Source organism: Myotis brandtii, unplaced genomic scaffold, assembly GCF_000412655.1.
Source record: "Myotis brandtii unplaced genomic scaffold, ASM41265v1 scaffold48, whole genome shotgun sequence".
Classification (NCBI taxonomy): Eukaryota; Metazoa; Chordata; class Mammalia; order Chiroptera; family Vespertilionidae; genus Myotis; species Myotis brandtii.
The window spans coordinates 4,259,549-4,278,138 of record NW_005368341.1 but is presented as its reverse complement, the minus strand read 5'-3'; the positions used below and the strand labels follow the sequence as shown (position 1 = coordinate 4,278,138).

Sequence of the window (18,590 nt, the reverse complement as noted above, 5' to 3'; positions counted from 1 at the left end):
AGGAATAGAAGGCAAGAGACGGATGGGTGGAGGCGTCTGAATGCAACTTGCAGAATATATGTATGTATACATACACACAGGAAGACACTACCTACACACACAAACACGTACACACACTATTCTCACATTTCTTTGTGGAGAAAAAGTACTTAACTCTCTTCCAGCTAAAATCACAGAGAAGAATTTATTGCCATAACCTTTGAGAAAAAATGAGAGGAAACATCAAGAAAATTGTAAAAGATATCTAAGAGATGATTCTCAATTTTAATATTCCTATTCCCTTTCCTGGAACAATGAATGACCCAAGAATGTCTCTCTCAGTTTTGGAAAGCATGGAAGTTTCAAGATACATAAGGAAATGTAGAAACTATAAAGAACCTCCCAGAAGTCTCCACAAAATACAGATGTAGAGAATACTAAGGCTAAATAAGTTTTTAAATAATTTTTTGGGGAGAGGGGAGCTAATAAGCATCTTACAATTTAAGTTACTCTGTTTTTGCTGACTTTAACATTATGTAAGTCAGGAGTTGTGTGTGGGTGGGTATTTTATGGCTTTGTCTTAAAAGTTTCAACAATATGTTCCTTTAAAAGCATGGAGATTGTAAACAGATACAAGAGCCAACTCTCTAATTAGGAATTTTTAATTGCCCATTTTGCTGATTAAACATGCATTTGTTTTGGTTAAAACCAGTGATGCAGGGGCTACAAGACCGTTTTTGTTAGCTCTAGCGCGCCTGCATGGTTTTCTTACCGATGACGTGTTCCTGTCTCCATACACAGATTGAGGGTTTCATGGCATGACACCCTCTTGGAGCCCTGGTCCCTCTCTGTCCCAAGTGGGAGACCAAGAGACTGTACCTTCCCTGCTGCTACTTCTGTCGATGGGGCACGCCACTGGATGGTCCAGTTTCCTGTTTTAAGTTGTCCCAGGGTCCCCTCACTGATGCACTCACTCTGTGGGTCTCAGTACTGGGACCATGGTCTGGGCTGCCCAGACTCTGAGCATGCGCTTCCCATTCATGGACTCCTTGGCTGAGCTGACACGATTTACTTGTTTTGGGGAAAAAAGGACCAAATTCACAAGCAGCTATAATGACATGATCCCCTAGGGCCTAGAATGATTTTTTTTTTAAATTACTTCATGTGCACATAGTAGGCTGTTTGAAGTAAATAGCAAAAACATTCATGGATGTTAGTCATAATTACTCTTTGCTGTCATTAAACTTGATTCAGCAGAATGTGTTTTAAACTGCACTTTAATTCCCTATTTTAAAAAGTAATTTCAGGTAAAATAGAGACTCTCATTTACTACTTTAAACCCTTATTTAAACGCTGTTCTTTGCAGGCTTCTAGCCTATTCACTCAACGGCCACCCTGGATGAAATCTAGTCCCGGTTGAAATCTGGTTTTTCTGACCTGAGTGACAACTTTCTGGTTTCAGTCCGCGGAGGACACACACTCCGGCTTTGACAGATGGGCTTTCGTACATCTGATATTAATACATGTGTCGTCTCACGAACAATTGATTTTGAAAATGTTTGTAAATACAAGGGTATTGTGTGTTTTATTAAAGCCTGGGGCTGACAAGTGTAACCATTACAGTATTATCTTTAGTTTCTGCACCATTAGTTTCAAAATTCTCACCTGTCATCTCTGCCCGACTTAAGAAGCAGCCGCGCTGATGAAATCCAGCCGCCTGAAACCAGAGAGACACAGAAGCCCGCGTGTCAGGGGCCGCCCGGCGTGGTTTCTGGCACAGCCGGGGTCTTTTGTAACGCTGTGTGAAAAGCAAACAGACGATTTGGCCAAATGATTTTTCCGTGCTATCTTTGGCATGGCGAGGAGTTGACAGAGGGAATGTAACCGCGTCGTGTTTTGGTAGGAGAGCATGGAGCTGGTGTACAATAAGTCCAAGCCTGTGGCTGTTACCGGAATGGCTTTCCCGACGGGAGACGTCAATAACTTCGTGGTTGGCAGCGAGGAGGGGACGGTCTACACGGCCTGTCGTCATGGAAGGTGATTTTGTTTGCTTACCAATGACGTGTTCCTCATTTCCGAAAGGTCTGTGATCGCTGTCTGGGTTATCACCACCTTGCATTCTGAGCGGGGTGTTTCTGAAGAGATGCAAGCGCCACCTCAAGTCTTCATGATCCTATACAGCATCCATGTGCTCTGGTCATTAGCCTTTTGTAAGCTTTTTTTATTATTATTATTAAAAATATTTTTTATTGATTTTTTACAGAGAGGAAGGGAAAGGGATAGAGAGTTAGAAACATTGATGAGAGAGAAATATCGATCAGCTGCCTCCTGCACACCTCCTGCTGGGGATGTGCCCGCAACCAAGGTACATGCCCTTGACCGGAATCTAACCCGGGACCTTTCAGTCCGCAGGCCGATGCTCTATCCACTGAGCTAAACAGGCTAGGGCCTTTTGTAAGCTTTTGATGGCTCACACTGGCTTGAGGAAAAAGACCCCAGCTTCTTAGCTAACCATGTGAGACCCGCACTCCCTGCCCCTTTCCAGCCTCAGCCTTCAGGCTCCAGCCACGCACCCAGTAGGGATAAGAGTCCATGAGTTTGTACATGCAATTTCCTCCTCCCGGCCTAGCGTGTCTCTCCTGTTGGCCCGGATAATTCCTCCTCACTTTCCAGAGCCAGCGTGGAGCTCATGCCACATGGAATCTCCTCCAAACTCTTTTGGGCAAAGGAAACCATGCCCTCCTTTATGCTTCCATAGAATTTTCACTCCTTTATTCATTCATTCCTTCAAGGAATATTTGCCAAGCACCTACCATCTGCCAGACACCATTACATCATAAGGATGCGGTAGGAACAAAACTGACGTGGAGTTCATATTCTGGTTGAGGTTGAAAGACAATTAACAAGTAAATATAGGATTTAAGATGCTATGCACTACAGAGAAATGAAAGTAGAATAAGTGGGATAGGACTAGAGGCTGTCAGATAGACTTGCTATTTTATATATTTTTATGTATGCTTCTGCAATAATATTAATCTCATTTTATTTCAACTACTCATTCATCTGCCATTTTGCTCTTGCTATACTATTCTCATTTCATCATTGATTCCCCGCCTGGTGCCTGGCATCTAGTAAAGTGGGGAACTAAAAATCTATATGGGGGATAAAGAAATGGCAATATCCTAACACTATAGAGCAGTGCCCAGGGCCCTTCCTCCCAGTCACAGAGGCTGGAATAGTATGAGATACATAAGCCACTATGAAGTTTCTAGATGCTAAGAACTCTGTCTTGATTGAGAAATTGGCCAATGCCCCCTGGAAAGCCATCAGGGTAAAGTAGAATCCAGTAATTTAGACTAGATTGTAAAATTGCATGCAAGACTTAATGAGTAGCCTCACGTCTTTTGCAAGGTTCACTGTGTTCACCTTGGTGCATAATTTCTCTCACTTTTGTTCTAATTCGATTGATTTTTCATCTCTTGCACTCATCCTTGCCTACTTAGATGTAATGAGGAACCAAAAACTGTTCCAAGTTTATACTCCTGTGTTTGTGTGATTTGTAGAATTAACAAGCACCCATGGCTCAGCTATGTAGTTTTTCCATGTACACAATACTAGCTGCAATGTTCCTACTGCTCTGCACATAGTAACAAGCAGTATTTGCCTTGCTCACGTGGTTCAAAGATGACTGGGAAGATCTGCCTCCTGGCTCCATGTCGAATGGTCCTACGTCATCAAAACTGGCTAAAACCAGCATAAAAAGATCTGATAAAGTTGTTCATTCATGCAAACATTCACTGCAAACCTACTATGAGCATAGTGCACTGCTAGATGCTGCTGGGCATGCAGACATCCTTTAAACCTGGCTCCTAGCTTCAAGAAACTGATGATGGTAGCAAAGGTAAACGTACAACTCTCTGCAATACAGGTAAAGTGTCATAGGGGGCATGAGAGAGGCACAACAGTGCAGTGGGCCAAACGGGAGTCATAGCTTTGTCTGAACATTTATTACGGTCAACAGGGCATAGGTTCCATTGACTTGATCCAGGACCTTAATTATCTGTGAAGGCTACAGAGCGTGTTCATTGATAACTTTCAGATTTATTTGTTGGATTCTGTAATGTGAGTAACCTTTTCCATGGTGAATATTTTTGTCCTGTGGCTACTGTGCTTTCCAAGCACAAACAGAATGTGTACTGTAGTTCCAAAAAAGAAGGGTGTCTGTGGTACACACCACGTATCTTTTTACAGCGCACTTGATTAAGCTTTCACACTGGCCCATCCGTCTGAAATAGAAAGCACAGATCTTCGTGAGGTTGTAAAGTAGCAGGCATTTGGCTTTGTAGTAATTTTTAATGGGTCATAGAGGGCTGTGGGGAAAAGGGGGGTGGGGTTTCTGTTTTTGGCCTAACTCAGAGAAGGTGCAAATCTACTTCCATAAATTAAACCAAGTCCTCATTTTGCACCCTATAAACCTTTTCAGGATGCTGTTAAGGGCAAGTGGAGCCTCACCAGGGGCCACTTCAAAGATCAGTTCCTCGTGTTCATTAGCACAGACTTAAAGGGTCACGTGGGGAACTGCTGTTAGCAGCTTCGCTGGGCAGAGTTTGGGTGCCCGTTGCAGGGGCACACACTGCAGCACTTTGCTCGTGATTTCACATTTTGCTCAGCACATTGACGTCCATTGGTGCTCCAGAAGCCCAAATGTTTTAATAACTCAGTTCATTTTTACTCTCAGTAACATAATATTTAGATTCTACAATCCTAACGTATTTGTCATAGCACGTGGATTTCTAGCATACGGCACTTTGCTATATTTTCTAATTGGGTATGATTGTGTGCAGGCTAGTGTGTGATATAATAGGGGCCTGGAAATAATGCCGGCTCAGTTAAGTAAGTGACATATGTCTGTGGATAACTTTCTAAATGTGTATCACTCATTTTCAAATGTGTTAGGGAAAAAAAAGGCTTACGTTTGTCTCTTTTCCTTTGTTATTTGTTTCAACAAACATTTATTGAGCACTTATTATATGCTAATATATTATCATAACAAGGCACCAGCCCTTAGGAATATTACAAATTTGTAAATTTCTCTTCTGCTTTCGGTGAAAACATCATTTTATCCATATTTCCTTTAAGTTATGCATATTATTTTGCAGTGGCAAGGGTTCCCACAAAGTATTGCTTGTTCGGGTATGTCAACCTAATTTAAGAAATTTCCTTGAAAGAGTAAATATATTTATATGAGATTGTATGGAATTTTATGGCCAAGGGGCTCCACAGAAGAAATTAAAATGAAACATGTGCAGAATGTGATCACAACAATAGAATTGTCTTATTACAAAAATGAAGCTTCTGAGATCTAAATATATATATGATTTTCATCAAGGTAGCTTCATCCACAATGATAGGATTTGAGGAACTCCTGAAAAAGGATTAAATGATGAAATTTTATATTAAATTCTGAAGGTTAAAAAGATTACGTTGCACTCTATTGGTTTTTAATTACCAAAAGTAGTTTAGTATTTTCTTTCTCTCAAGACACTGTGAAAGTGGTTTCACTTTGGTGGTGTAAATCTTCGGGAAGTAGTCATGCAGAGACAAATTTGTTTTTTAAAGTAACAATAACTTTGCAAAGATCACTGAAACTCTGCTCTTGTGTGGCTTTTTTCATGCAGCAAAGCAGGGATCGGTGAGGTCTTCGAAGGGCACCAGGGGCCAGTGACAGGAATTAACTGCCACATGGCAGTGGGCCCCGTGGACTTCTCACACCTGTTTGTCACGTCATCATTTGACTGGACTGTCAAACTGTGGACCACAAAGGTAAGAATTCCCGGAGTGAAATGCTCAGGTAACACAGAGGTGCCGAGGACAATTTTTGCTCCCTGGGGGCAGGTATAGAGAATCGGAGGTCTCTTCCAGGTGACCTGGCACTGGAATTTGTACAACTTCCTCATGAACCCCATCTGCCTCAAAGGTCCTTTCCTGGGCCTATTTTATATATTTTGAAATATATAAATAATACAGTACTGAAAACACTCTAATTGTAAAAAATTTAAACAATTCTAATGATAAAAACTGAAGTTCTCCTTCACCAACACCAATCCCACCTATGACACCCCCTTCATTGCTTATTATCCCACCCCTCTCCCCAGAGGTAACCTCTGCTGTCAGTTTAGTGTTGATGGCCCCAGGCTTTGTAGCCTTCATTACATACATATTCACCTATGCAAATAATATGACTTGGGCCTGGGTTTTGTTTTTTGATTTTGGGTTTTTGTGTTTTAGTCTTTGGAGTTTTTTAAGCTAATAAATGGCACTATGTTATTGTGTTTTCAAAGGTAATTCTGACCGTGTTTGGGAGCATGATAAAGGCAAAAAATCCTAGAAGGTAGCTGCAGTAACTGTGCAGGGAGAACAGTGGCTTAGATCAGTAGTTTGAGATGCAGAGAAGTAGGTGGATTTCAGAACCATTTAAGAGGTAGAAGCCACAAAAACTGGCAATTGATTTTGATACAAGGAAGGTGAGAGAGGAAGTCAGGACAAAACCCAGGTGTATGACTGGGGCAACTGGAGGTTTGTGGTAGCATTCACTGCAATGGAGAATGCCAGGAAGGGCACGTCAGGGAAGAGTGTTGCACTGGTGGAATTTAAGGTGCCTGGGGGCACAGTTCACTATCTTTGTCAGGCAGTTTGATATGTGGGACAGAAGCAGAGAGAGCACTGGATTGTAGGTGTGCACTTATTAGCGGCCAGAATAGCAGTGATTAGTACAATCCAAGAAGTGGATTTTAAAAGAAATGCTAAGACACAATTCAGAGAAAGAGGAATACGTAGGAAACAAACAGGAAAAATGAAACTAGAAAAGGAAATTTAAAAGTAACAACTCAAGAAATAGAAAAATTGGGATTCTTTTTGTTTGTACTTCATGGGTATTAATGAAGAGGAACTGTGTAAATAGGGCAGAATTGGCTCTTAACAGCCTAGAGACAAGAATTTCAGTTAGAAAGCTGGTTTGACCATCCAGGTAAGAACCAGAATTTTGGCAGTGGCAGGGGTGGGGGCGTGGCTTTCATAGAGAACACAGGTCTGAAAGAATCCAGCAGACATGGTGACCAATTGATTTGGTTTGTGAGGAGAGTCATTGACGATTCTGATATTTCTGCCTTAGGCATGTGAATGAAGGAATGGTGGTGCCAGTGATGGAAACAGGAAATAAAGGAGAAGGAGGAGGAGCAGGCTGAGATTGGGGGTAGAAAATTAGCAGTCTGGAGCATGTCTGGAAATTCCTAAAAGGCAATAAAAAATATTGGAGCTCAGGGGCAAGAATGAGTTAAAAATATAGTTATGACAGTGATCAGCATATAGTTAGTCCAAGGGAGAAAATTATGAGTAGAATGTGAATTTGAAGAGGAGCAGGGCACAGTTTTGGAGCTACTGGTGCTGCAGGTTTGGAAGGATTACACAGATTGGAAAGGCAAGAGGTAGGTGGCATTGACCTCAGTGAGAAGTCTCAATGGAGCAGTGGGGACAGATTGTGGATCTGTGTTTGCGGAGTGAGAAGGGAAGACAGCAGGCACAGAAAAGATAGACTCCTCTTTCAGACACTGCGTTATGAATGGAAGGAGATAGAGCAATGCTAGCAGGGACAGCTAGGCCAAGGAAGGATTTGATTATTATACTTTTGGAGAAACTTGAGCATGTTGGTGGCCTGCAGAGAAGGAGCCAATGAAAATTGTAGATTGATAGTGGGTGGTTTGAAAAATTGAGAAAGGTGATATCAGGTGTCCATGTGGGGATGGGGTGGGGAGAAGAGGCAGGACACAGCTAAGACTAGAGGAAAGACTATGGATAGGTTTAGTTAAAGGGAAGTGGAGAATAAGAGAAGGTCTCTATTTTCTCATTGAGGTCAGAAGCACACTTATCTGCTAACACTGATGGGAGCTGGGATGTGGCAGGGAGAGGAGAAAGGCTTAGATCAGGTCTTGCAAGAGATGGGACATGGCCCTGACTCCGGAGGATGTCTGAACATCACAGACTCAAGGAGCAATTGGGGCTAAATATCCAAGATGCATTTTACAGGTGGTGTCTAATTTAACTTGTACAAGAGCACTAGGAATTGTGTAAAATCTCCATCATTGAATCTCTTAGGTCTTCAGAAACCTCCTGAATCTGACATTTAAAACTGCCCACAATCTGTCCCCAAATGACTATAGCAGGTCTACAAATTCAGGTATGGGAGATGCACCACTTCTCTTTAATTCTAGGTAAAGGGTTCTCAAAGTGTGGCCCTTGATCGTCATGGGCTGCATTACCTAGGACTAATCAGAAATGCAAATTCTCTGGGCATCACTCCAGACCTTCTGCATCAAAAAGTCTGGGGGTGGGGCCTGGCAATCTGCTCTAAACCAACTTGAAATTTTATTTCAAATTCCCCATCTGGCAGAACTAAGTGGGGCAGTTCCATTATTTTGAGGGTCCCTCCTTTCTCCTCTCAGTGAAATCAGAGGTTTGTGTTTGGGAACTAGGGTTCAGGGTTCAGACAAGAAAATGAAAAGCAATGTCCCACACTCCAACCAGGTTTCCCGATCTAATTAACACCCTACTTGCTCTGGTGAGGGGGTTGTACTGTGAGTATATCTGAAACCCCAAATTTATCATGACATTTTGTGGTGATATACTGGGAACAATGGTTACACTTTATGCTCTTAACAACGCTGGCTAGTCTGTCTCCTCATCTTAATCTGAACATGCATAAAATTTAAAGGAAATGGTGGCACCATCTCTAAAAATTACTAATCACGTTTGCAAGACTATGACTAAAAATAACCTTTATTTGAATAAAAGGGCAAAGTGAAAATATAAATATTGATTTGGAAATAGTGGAAAACAAGGTTTTCAGGGTTTTTTTAAAGTCTTGTTGACAAAGAATTTTCAGATAGGTGCAGAGCAGAGAAAAAAAATGAGATGAGTAATTATATTTTAGTCCCTTCTGACTAAAATGGCTACCTTAGTAATCTTTATTTTAAACTCACTGAGTAACTTGGAGTCCTCTGATCATTTAAACAAAGCTGAAGAAAGTTAGCGGAGGCATACTGGATAATTGAGGTAGGGAAACCTTCACACTTAAGATTATGTCTTGGTCTGTTCAAACTGCAATAACAAAATATCATAGACTGGGTGGCTTATAACCAACAGAAATTTTTCTCAAAGTTCTGGAGGCTGAGAAACCCGAGATAGAGGTGCTGTGTTCAGGTGATGGCTCTCTTCCGGTTCATAGCCAACTCCTTCTCACTGTGTCCCCACTTCTGGAAGATATTGGGGATCTCTGTGGAGTCTCAGATAAGACACTAATTTCATTGGTGAGGGCCTCACCCTCATGATCTAATCACTTCCAAAGGTCCCCACCTCCTATTATTCTCATCTTTGGGAATTGGGATTTCAACATAAGAATTTTTGGGGGAGGGGGGGGAGGGACTACAAACATTCAAATCATAGCAGATTGCAAATCAAATAACATAAGGAAGAAGACTTCAAAGTGTAGAAAGAGTTGGTGCTGAGAGAAATAATATTTTGAACTAGTCAGAAGTCAGATTTAAAATGTGGCTTCAATATGATGCTTTGTGCATAAAAATAAGTATAGCTCAAAAAGTATAACCAAAGGAAATTTAAAGGAAAGCCGAACAACAGGAAAACTCTGTACATTCCACTGACCAAGAATTCACATATCTAACACAGAGATAAAATATTAGGAAAGAAAATCTGTCTTCCGAAGGGAGAATGTTATACTGGAATTAGCATATTGAGTGAAATGAATCTAATCTTGAAGCCCATAGGGAAGTTCATATCCATGCACTTTGCATAAGTAATGTGATTGACAATAGCACTTCACACTGTTTTAAAAAGAGAGAACTGTGATTTTAAAGATCAAGACTAAAAAATAAAATTTCTCTACACAGGATATTAAAAACACTACAGTTTAATAGAAAAAGTATATTTGGAGAAAATGCAGTCATTGTCAATTCTCTTTGTGATTTGAAAACTTAATATTACAAATACCTTCATATATGGTTTTATTTAAATTTTCCATGAAGATTAGACAGAACTTTTGATTTGGAAAGGCTAAAGGAAGAATATAATACTGAATATTTTGGGCTTCTGAATAGTCCCCAAAGAGTGGATTAGTTCTGAAACATCAAATAGCCATGCTGATTATTGGTGGGAAATTAACCTATCTAACAGTATTATAGAATCTTGACATTTTAAAATGATTTATTTTCCGGTTTCGTTAGCTTAATTGACTGAATAAGAGAAAATAATTATGTTTTAGTAATAGAGGCAGATTCTTTTTTTGTCAGAAAGTTAAGGCAATATAATTAAGGGCAGAGCTTTATTTTAATTATAATAATGCAACCATTTTTGATAGTGATAGAAACTTTCTTCATCATCTTAATTATCAACATATTTTATTTTAACTTTATGCAAGCAAAGTAAATAAACTATATGACCTTGCTTCAGTGGATAAAGAGTTAAAATAGAACCATGTGTAGAAAAGAGTATTGTTATGTTGATTATTTAGCATATAGGCAATACATGGGAGAGTCCAAATGAATAGTAGAACAACCAGATGTGTGCTAATTGAGATGTGGAGGCAGGGTGGGGAAGATAAACTAGCCTGGCCCCTGTGGCTCAGTGGTTGAGTGTCGACCCAGGAACCAAGAGGTGACGTCACCAGTTTGATTCCCAGTCAGGCACATACCTGGGTTATGGGCTTGATCCCCAGTACGAGGCAGTAGCCAATTGATGTTCCCCTTTCTCATTGATGTTTCTATCTGTTCTCTCTCTAAAAATCAATAAAAACACTTTTTAAAAATAGAATGTAGGCCCTCTACCTATTCACATGAGGTCTCCCATCTCTATATGCCCAACTTCCCCTTCCCTCCATCTTATTGAAAACAAAACAAAACATAGACACCTACCCTTGACCTTGATGTCCCTTTTCCATCCTGTATTCTGACTTTTCCCACTGAACTGCAGTTTTACCTCCTACAGCAGGGGTGAGCAACCCCTGGCACACGTGCCAAACATGGCACGCCAGTAACTTCTGCTGGCACGCGAAACCCTCTCTTATAATCTTCCATTTACAATTTTTTTCTTAATATCGACTTTTTTATTTTTCAGATAAATTCAGTGTAGGTGCATCTTAGATAAATAAATAATTTTACATAACAAGTTATCTTAAAGACCATAGACATGGATTGACGAGAGAGGGGAAGAGCAATTTCTATGCCTCTGCCTTAACTCTCCCTGCCTTCCTAGATCCGACCAGTGTTTTGGTTTCATCCACATACGCTTGTGAATCTTTGTTCTCAGTGATGAATTTTGTTAAGTCTCATAATAGGAGTAGCCTGACAGATGAAAGTAGTAGCTCCTGCATATCTCTTAAGGTCACGAAATATAAACCTGATGTAAAATCTCTGTCATCAGTGATGCAGCAGCAGAAGTCCCACTGATAATATCAAACGGAGTCATAAAGTTTTCTGTCAGACTATCAGTGTACATGTATACATTAAAAAATAAATGTATTTTTCATCATCATATACTGTGTTTTTGTCGCTCGAATGAATTTTATTATTTCTTCAAGGTTCTTCACATACATACACCTTAAGAGATATCAAGTAGGCATAACATGTTCTCAAAAAATTAGGGTTGGCACGCAGAAGAATTTCGAGTCAGAGATTTTGCTGGTTTTGGCACGCACTCACAAAAAGGTTGCCCCACCCCTGTCCTACAGTCTACCTGTATCCCTATGCTCACCACTAAACCTGTTCCTTCAAAAATTGCCCTGACCTCCTTCTTGCCTGCCATGTCATTTTCCTATTGTCATTTTGCTGTTTCAATCATGTTGATTAGCCCTGGGAACATCCTTCTTTAAATACATCAATGGGGCTATTTTTAAGTGAACAGTAAAAAGCTGTATACTTAAAAGTCTATCCTTGGTGATCCTTTTAAAAAGATTTAAGAATGCATTGCCTGAATAAATTCTCTTGAGTCCCAGCTTTTACCTTTTACTCTATCTTAGCACATTAAATTTTGCATCCATCAAGAAATACTGGAGTTGATGCTCAGAAATAAAGTATGAACTCTTGGCTGGATGAAAATATTCATTATTCCACTCAGCTTTTCTGTTTGCTGAGGTTTGGGATAATGTTGTTCCTGTGCTGTAGTTTAGCTTAGTGGCTGGACAAGTTATGAGTCTTTGGGCTTTTGATCATTGCATCCAGTTTGGAAAGTTTCAGTGGATTCCAATTAAACATTGGGTTCATATTGATTTTGGTTCTGGTACAGCTTCTCAAGGACTAAGGTTCTTGATACTCTTTGTGTGTTTGCCAGCTCAGTCCCTTCCTTTCAACTTCAAAGGGTTCATGTTTCTTCTGCTCATATTGATAATATCCTCCAAATCCTTTCTGTACTAGAACTTTGGCCCTAAAATTCCATTCCTTTATGTTGACTGGTCAGGTATATGGCCTGACTTCCCCATGTGTTGGTATTTGATGGTGATCCTGGACAGCACCCTGGGGTGCAATCATCCAGAAACCTTTCAGGACACACCTTTGACTGATGGAAATCCATGACTTCCTCCAACTATGACTTGACATTGCATAATCTGTCCTAGCAGTTCACATGCATCTTGGTCCTCTAGTCTTTTACCAAAACAGTGAATCTGAAAACACAATTATTTAAGTGACACAGTGGTGATAACTTTGTACAAATTAGAAAGATAATCTTCCATTTTCAAGCAACTGCTGTGAAATCAATAAATAATAAGTATTATCTATTTCAGTTTTACATCCTCTGCCAAGTTTAAAATATAAGAATGGCTAACTTGGCTGATTTTTCCCCCTCTTACCAACTAGAAAGGAATGATAATTTGAGTTTTTATGAATAAAAGAAATGGGAAAATTTTGTTTCTAAGAAAAAACATTACTTATTATATTTAAACATATTCATTGAAAATGATTATGCATTGAAATAAATGTTAAACATGGCTATATTATAGCTAATGTAATAAAAATACTTTTGTCCAATGAATCATCACATTTAGTATATGTAGAAGTTTCACCCATAAGACTGTGAGGTTCTTGAGAATAGGCCCATATTATTTTGTCTGCCTCCCCAGTACCTTACAGTCTTGGCACCTGGTAGGTACTGGATAAATCACTGAATTAATACATGAATGAATAATCCCTGGGTTTTTTAAACAAAACAAAACACATATATTAAAGAAATATTGTAGCAAATATTTAGTTAGCAGTGGTTTTGAGCAGTAAGATGCATGGCCATAATTTAGAAATATAATGATTAGAAAACTGAGGTTAAGCTTTTAAAATTCTATTAGGAAATATTTAAGAAGCTATAATTTTGGGGAAAATATCTAAGGCAACCATCCAGGCAGGAATAGAGTGGCCTCCTAAATATTTTTCTTACAAAGTAGATGAGTAGAATTCCCATTAGTTTGGGAGAATGATCTAAAGAGCTGGGCAACATGGTGTGTGTCTTTAGCCACCCCTTCCACTTAAGAGAGTATTTGTCCAAGTGAGCAAGGGAAGAGGCTCCTGACAGTTACAACTTGGTACACTGTGGCCTAGTTACATGCAGGAAGGCTCTTTCTAAAGATATCCCTGGGAAACTCTGTCTCTTGTGGGATGTGGTTCCCTCCAGTAAAAGGGGGCTTGACTCTTCTCTAAACCATAGTTTATATGAGAAATTCCTCACTAGAACTAAAGCAGTATAGTTGGGATGGGGAGGGAAATGTTCTAAAAAAGCTTCTCAAAGTAGGTGACATCCACGCTGAAGTATGAAAGAGTTAGTTAGGTAAAGAGAGGAAAGGAAGGGCATTTAAGCAAAAGGAAAAGAATATTAAAAAACAGAAGCATGGAATAGTTGATACTCCAGCTCGTGACTTTAGAAAAGTTACTTTACCTCTCTGTGCTGCAGTTTATTCATCTATACAATGGGAATTAAAATAAAGGATACATGTGGAAATTAAATGAACTAATATATGTAAAGCTCCTAGAACAGTGCTGGGCACAGGGTAAGCACTATGAAAAAAAAAGTAGCAATACTATTATTATTAAATATTATTGTTGCAATTGTTATTTTGATATTTAAGTGGTTTAGTTGGGCTGGAGCAATGGGTACAAGGTGACCAAACAGGAATAATGAAAAGATGTCTCTGGAGGCAAAAAGGGACCAGATGGTAAAAGACAGTCTGATGCTATTCAGTGGCGTGTAGACTTTCTTTGGAAAATGAAAAGGGCTATAGATTATTCTAAAGTGGGGCCTCACTGCCTCTTCTTTGATGTCACACCGGGTAAGACTGGGCAGCAAAGACATCTCACCTTCCCCTCAGGATTCTGAAGCACAGTGTTAGTTAGCATTATGTTCTACATCTGATGACTGCTTCATCAGATCACCAGCAATACTTGTGTCCCGGATTAACTCTACACATCCCATAGATCTCTCCTATCTCAACATAAGTTGATTGGATTATTAAAGAGCACTCAAAATTGGAACACATTCAATGGTAGCATCTTGATTGACCAGAATGTTCACTTTTGCAACCCTTCGTGAAACTTCCCTCCCAACTCACTATTCCTCTTAAATTTTCAGATGCTCAATCATGATGATAAATAAAGACTACAATGATATTGATGATAATAGTAAATAATAGAAGTTGCATTCAACTGAATACTTCCAGTGACTCACAGTGATGTCACATAATTCTAAGTATGCTTCTGTAAATATTCTGCCACGTGACCCCCATCTTGAATGGATCTTGCAGAATTGTCTCATGTGACCTTTCTGTTGGCTTTATGTTTACTTGTTCCTCCATTGTATCTTCAGCTGGACTTTTCTCTAACAACTTATAATTATTTTTAAACTTGTGAGCAAAATATACCCATATTCCCTTCCTCATCCTTTTTCTGACAGACTTCTGTCACTGTTCTAATCCTCACACAGAGCCCCATTAGTCTCTTCACACCAGTCCTCCCTCCTACCCAAGTCCTGACTTTGCAAAGGGGATTTAAACATGGCAAGACAAGATGGAGATACTCCCATTTGCCTTAAATATTAAGAAAGCCTATGTAAGGATTTTTTTCTTGGTATATTCTAATAGCCATTACTTTCACAATTTCTACACATTTCTTTAACTACTTTCTTTTTTTTTTCAGAGTAGTATATTGCTTTGTTCTTTATCCTGTGTCTAATATATGCTATTTTTCCAGTGTTACAAACAATATAGAATGAGTTTGACCATTAGGAAAAATCGCTACTTTATCAACTTGGGACAATAAAAATGGAGAGATTTTTCTCATTCTTCTAGTACTTTGTAAAGAATAAATAAGAGTTTTGTAGAGGAAAAATAAGTATAATTAATCATTGAAAACTCTCGTTTTTCCTTCCAAAGTGGAGTAACAGGCCCTCCCATAAATTCTGGGGAAACAGACCTCAGTGTTTACTACTGGAAGCTCACCAGCTCTGTGGAAGTTTCTGGAGAGGAATGTTGTGGAATTGGCAGTGGAGTGAAATAGTTTTCTCCCCTGTCCCCTGGTTCATTGGCTTGAACTAAGCCCAAGTCGAAAGTAAGAAGAAGGCTCTTATAAGTTGTCAGTTTCCTTCTCACTTAGGACCTTCCTTCATGATTAAAAACTTAACTTTTAAACCAGATTTCCCTTTTACCACTCGGCCAGGCCCAGTGCATTAAGAGGGATAATGGGTCACTAATCCAGGAGGGTTTTGCTTGAGACTCTTGGCTTCCACCCACCTATGGAACTTACTTTATGCTTGATTGATTTGCTTTTTCTCTCCCTCAATCATGTCCACCCCCCGTTTTACGAAGTTCAGTCAATGAGTTGACTTTTGCTATTAAGACCATTTTTTTTAACATGACAATCCATGGACCATCCAAATGAAGTGTGTCTTTCTGTCGGTGAGTGTCTGCATGTGTGTGATCTTGTTTCTTCCTTTTCTAGTATTTTATGTTACTCTAGATTTCTAATAACTTAGAACAGTCATTCTCTTCTCTTAAGAATACCCTTCTCCAAAAAAGTCTATCCATTTGGGAAAGAAAAAAAAAGCTCCTAAAGAGCAGAAATGGGCTATGTCTTTGTTATCAAGTTTGTGACAAAGTTATTACCAGTCTCTCCGAAGTTGGTGTCTCCCCATGCTCATTCTTCCTGCTATTCTCTTAACATAATCTTTCTGAACTACACCTTTCATTATGCCATCGCCTTATACTACAACATAAAAGAGTGTTTGTATACTGTGGGATCTTAACTGGCATTTTTAAAAGCAGTTCCATGATTTTAAAACAATACAGAAAGAGTTAAACAAGTATCTTTAGCAGGGAGACCTTTTAATGTTTTCTTTAGGAACAGACCGGATATATGGTCTGAGATCCCAAAACCTATGTGGATAATGGGGTTCGTTTTGACCCAAGAACGCTGAGAGAACAGTATTCCTTGGAACAGATGTCTGGAAACTTTGACGTTGCTCTCCTTGCTTTCCTAATCGTTTCAAACACCTCAACCTGCATTTCATGGTTTTCCACCCTTTTGGACAAGCATTTAGCCATTAGTCCCACAAGTTATAAATTCCATCTTTCTCATTTGCACTCCCACTAATAATGTCAAACAAGTAAACAAGAATAAAATCAGTAGGAGTGGAGATGATTAAACTTGAGGATATATAGAGAGAAAGGAAAGAGAGACTGAAAGGAAGGAAGACTTAAGTGCCCAGAAACAGTATTTCGAGATGGAGGCATGTCAGGCTCTGAAAACCGTGGAAGGAGCTCTCCATGAAGGCAGGTATAGTGCCAGCACTACGGGGAATCGTGATTAAATAAATATACCACTTATTTTTCTATAGACACTCTTTATGCCCTTTACAGAATCAAAGTCCATGTGTGGGAATGAAGAAAGACAGACAACTAGAAAATCTGGTTAAGTCACAGAAAGCAAACCTGAGGAGTACTTTGCAGATAATGCCCTCACTTTACAGAAAAGAAAACCATTGCCTAGAGAGGGGTGATGTGGACATCCTCTTGGCCCCAGATTTCTTCCACTCACATTGCTTGTAATTGAGTCCGTTAGAAATCAGTGTGTTAAAAAGCAATAGTTTTAATATTTTGAACTGTCTGCCTATTTTTGTTAGCCATTTAGTAGTGGACTCAGATGCTGGAATAATTTACCATTTCATCTGGTCTAATAATATATCACTCTATAGTCATAAAATCATTCTCATAATAATTTTAATCAACACCAAAAAATCCAAAATGTAAATACAATATAATGTTAAGGTCTTTTATTGTATTTATTTGTTGTTTTCTTCTTTCCACTGAGCTGAGCGTCTTCAGGTTAGTGGTCATATTTCACATTGGTTCTCTATTCCCCACAGTTTTAGTCAGAGTGGTAAATGGTTCATATATAATACTAGAGGCCCGGTGCATGGATTCGTGCACCAGTGGGGTCCCTTGACCTGGCCTGCGGGGATCAGTGAACCTCCGCCCCACCACAGCCCAGCCTTACCTGCTAGCTCATTAGGCTCCAGCCTGCTGTATACATCGATCCCGCACAGCACGAAGTAGTGCACGAAGTGGCAGGTAGCCGGGGCAGGGAGCCCAAGCCTGGGCTGGGTGCCGCACTGCTCCTGCTTATCCCGGCCCCACAGGGGGACTATCCACAGGAGAGGCTCGCGCTGTCGCAGCTGTGCTCACCAGCCATGAGACCGGCATCTGGCGCCTATCGTCAGCTGGGTGGCTTGCCCACTGTGGGAACGCACTGACCACCACGGGGCAGTTCCTACATTGAGCGCCTGCCCCCTAGTGGTCAGTGTGCATCATAGCTACCAGCTGGTCGTCCGGTCACTTAGGCTTTTATATATATAGACTAGAGGCCTGGTGCACAAAAATTTGTGCACTCGGGGAGGGGGAGGGGGGTCCCCCAGCCTGGCCTGTGCCCTCTCGAAGTCTGGGACCCCTCGGGAGATAACGACCTGCTGGCTTAGGCCTGCTCCCAGGTGGCAGAGGGCAGGCCCAATCCCTAGGTGCAGCCCCTAGGCCTGCTCCCAGGTGGCAGAGGGCAGGCCCAATCCCTAGGATCAGAGCAGGGCCGATTGGGGAGTTAGGGTGCCGCCCTGTCATGCACAGAGCAGGGCGGATCGGGAGGTTGCGATGCCACCCTCAGTCACGCTCAGGGTAGGGCCGATTGGGGGGTTGGGGCACCGCCCCCTGTCACACTCAAGGCAGGGTCGATGGGGAGGTTGCAGCGCCACCCCCTGTCACGCACAGAGCAGGGCCAATCAGGGGGTTGGGCGCTGCCCCCTGTCACGCACAGAGCAGGGCCAATCAGGGGGTTGGGCGCTGCCCCCTGTCACGCACAGAGCAGGGCCAATCAGGGGGTTGGGCGCTGCCCCCTGTCACGCACAGAGCAGGGCCAATCAGGGGGTTGGGCGCTGCCCCCTGTCACGCACAGAGCAGGGCCAATCAGGGGGTTGGGCGCTGCCCCCTGTCACGCACAGAGCAGGGCCGATCAGGGGGTTGGGGCGCC

The 18,590-nt window shown here is 40.9% G+C and overlaps 1 protein-coding gene across 4 annotated transcripts in view; it reads left to right on the top strand.

The window, feature by feature from the left end:
* The window catches only part of DYNC1I1 (dynein, cytoplasmic 1, intermediate chain 1), a 248,208-nt gene that overhangs the window by 185,482 nt on the left and 44,136 nt on the right, over positions 1–18,590 (top strand). For all 4 annotated transcript variants that reach the window (XM_005876054.2, XM_005876057.2, XM_005876053.2 and 1 more), the window contains 2 exons: positions 1,883–2,016; positions 5,658–5,802. In XM_005876054.2, coding sequence (XP_005876116.1) covers positions 1,883–2,016; positions 5,658–5,802 — 279 coding nt within the window. The remainder of the gene's footprint in view (positions 1–1,882; positions 2,017–5,657; positions 5,803–18,590) is intronic.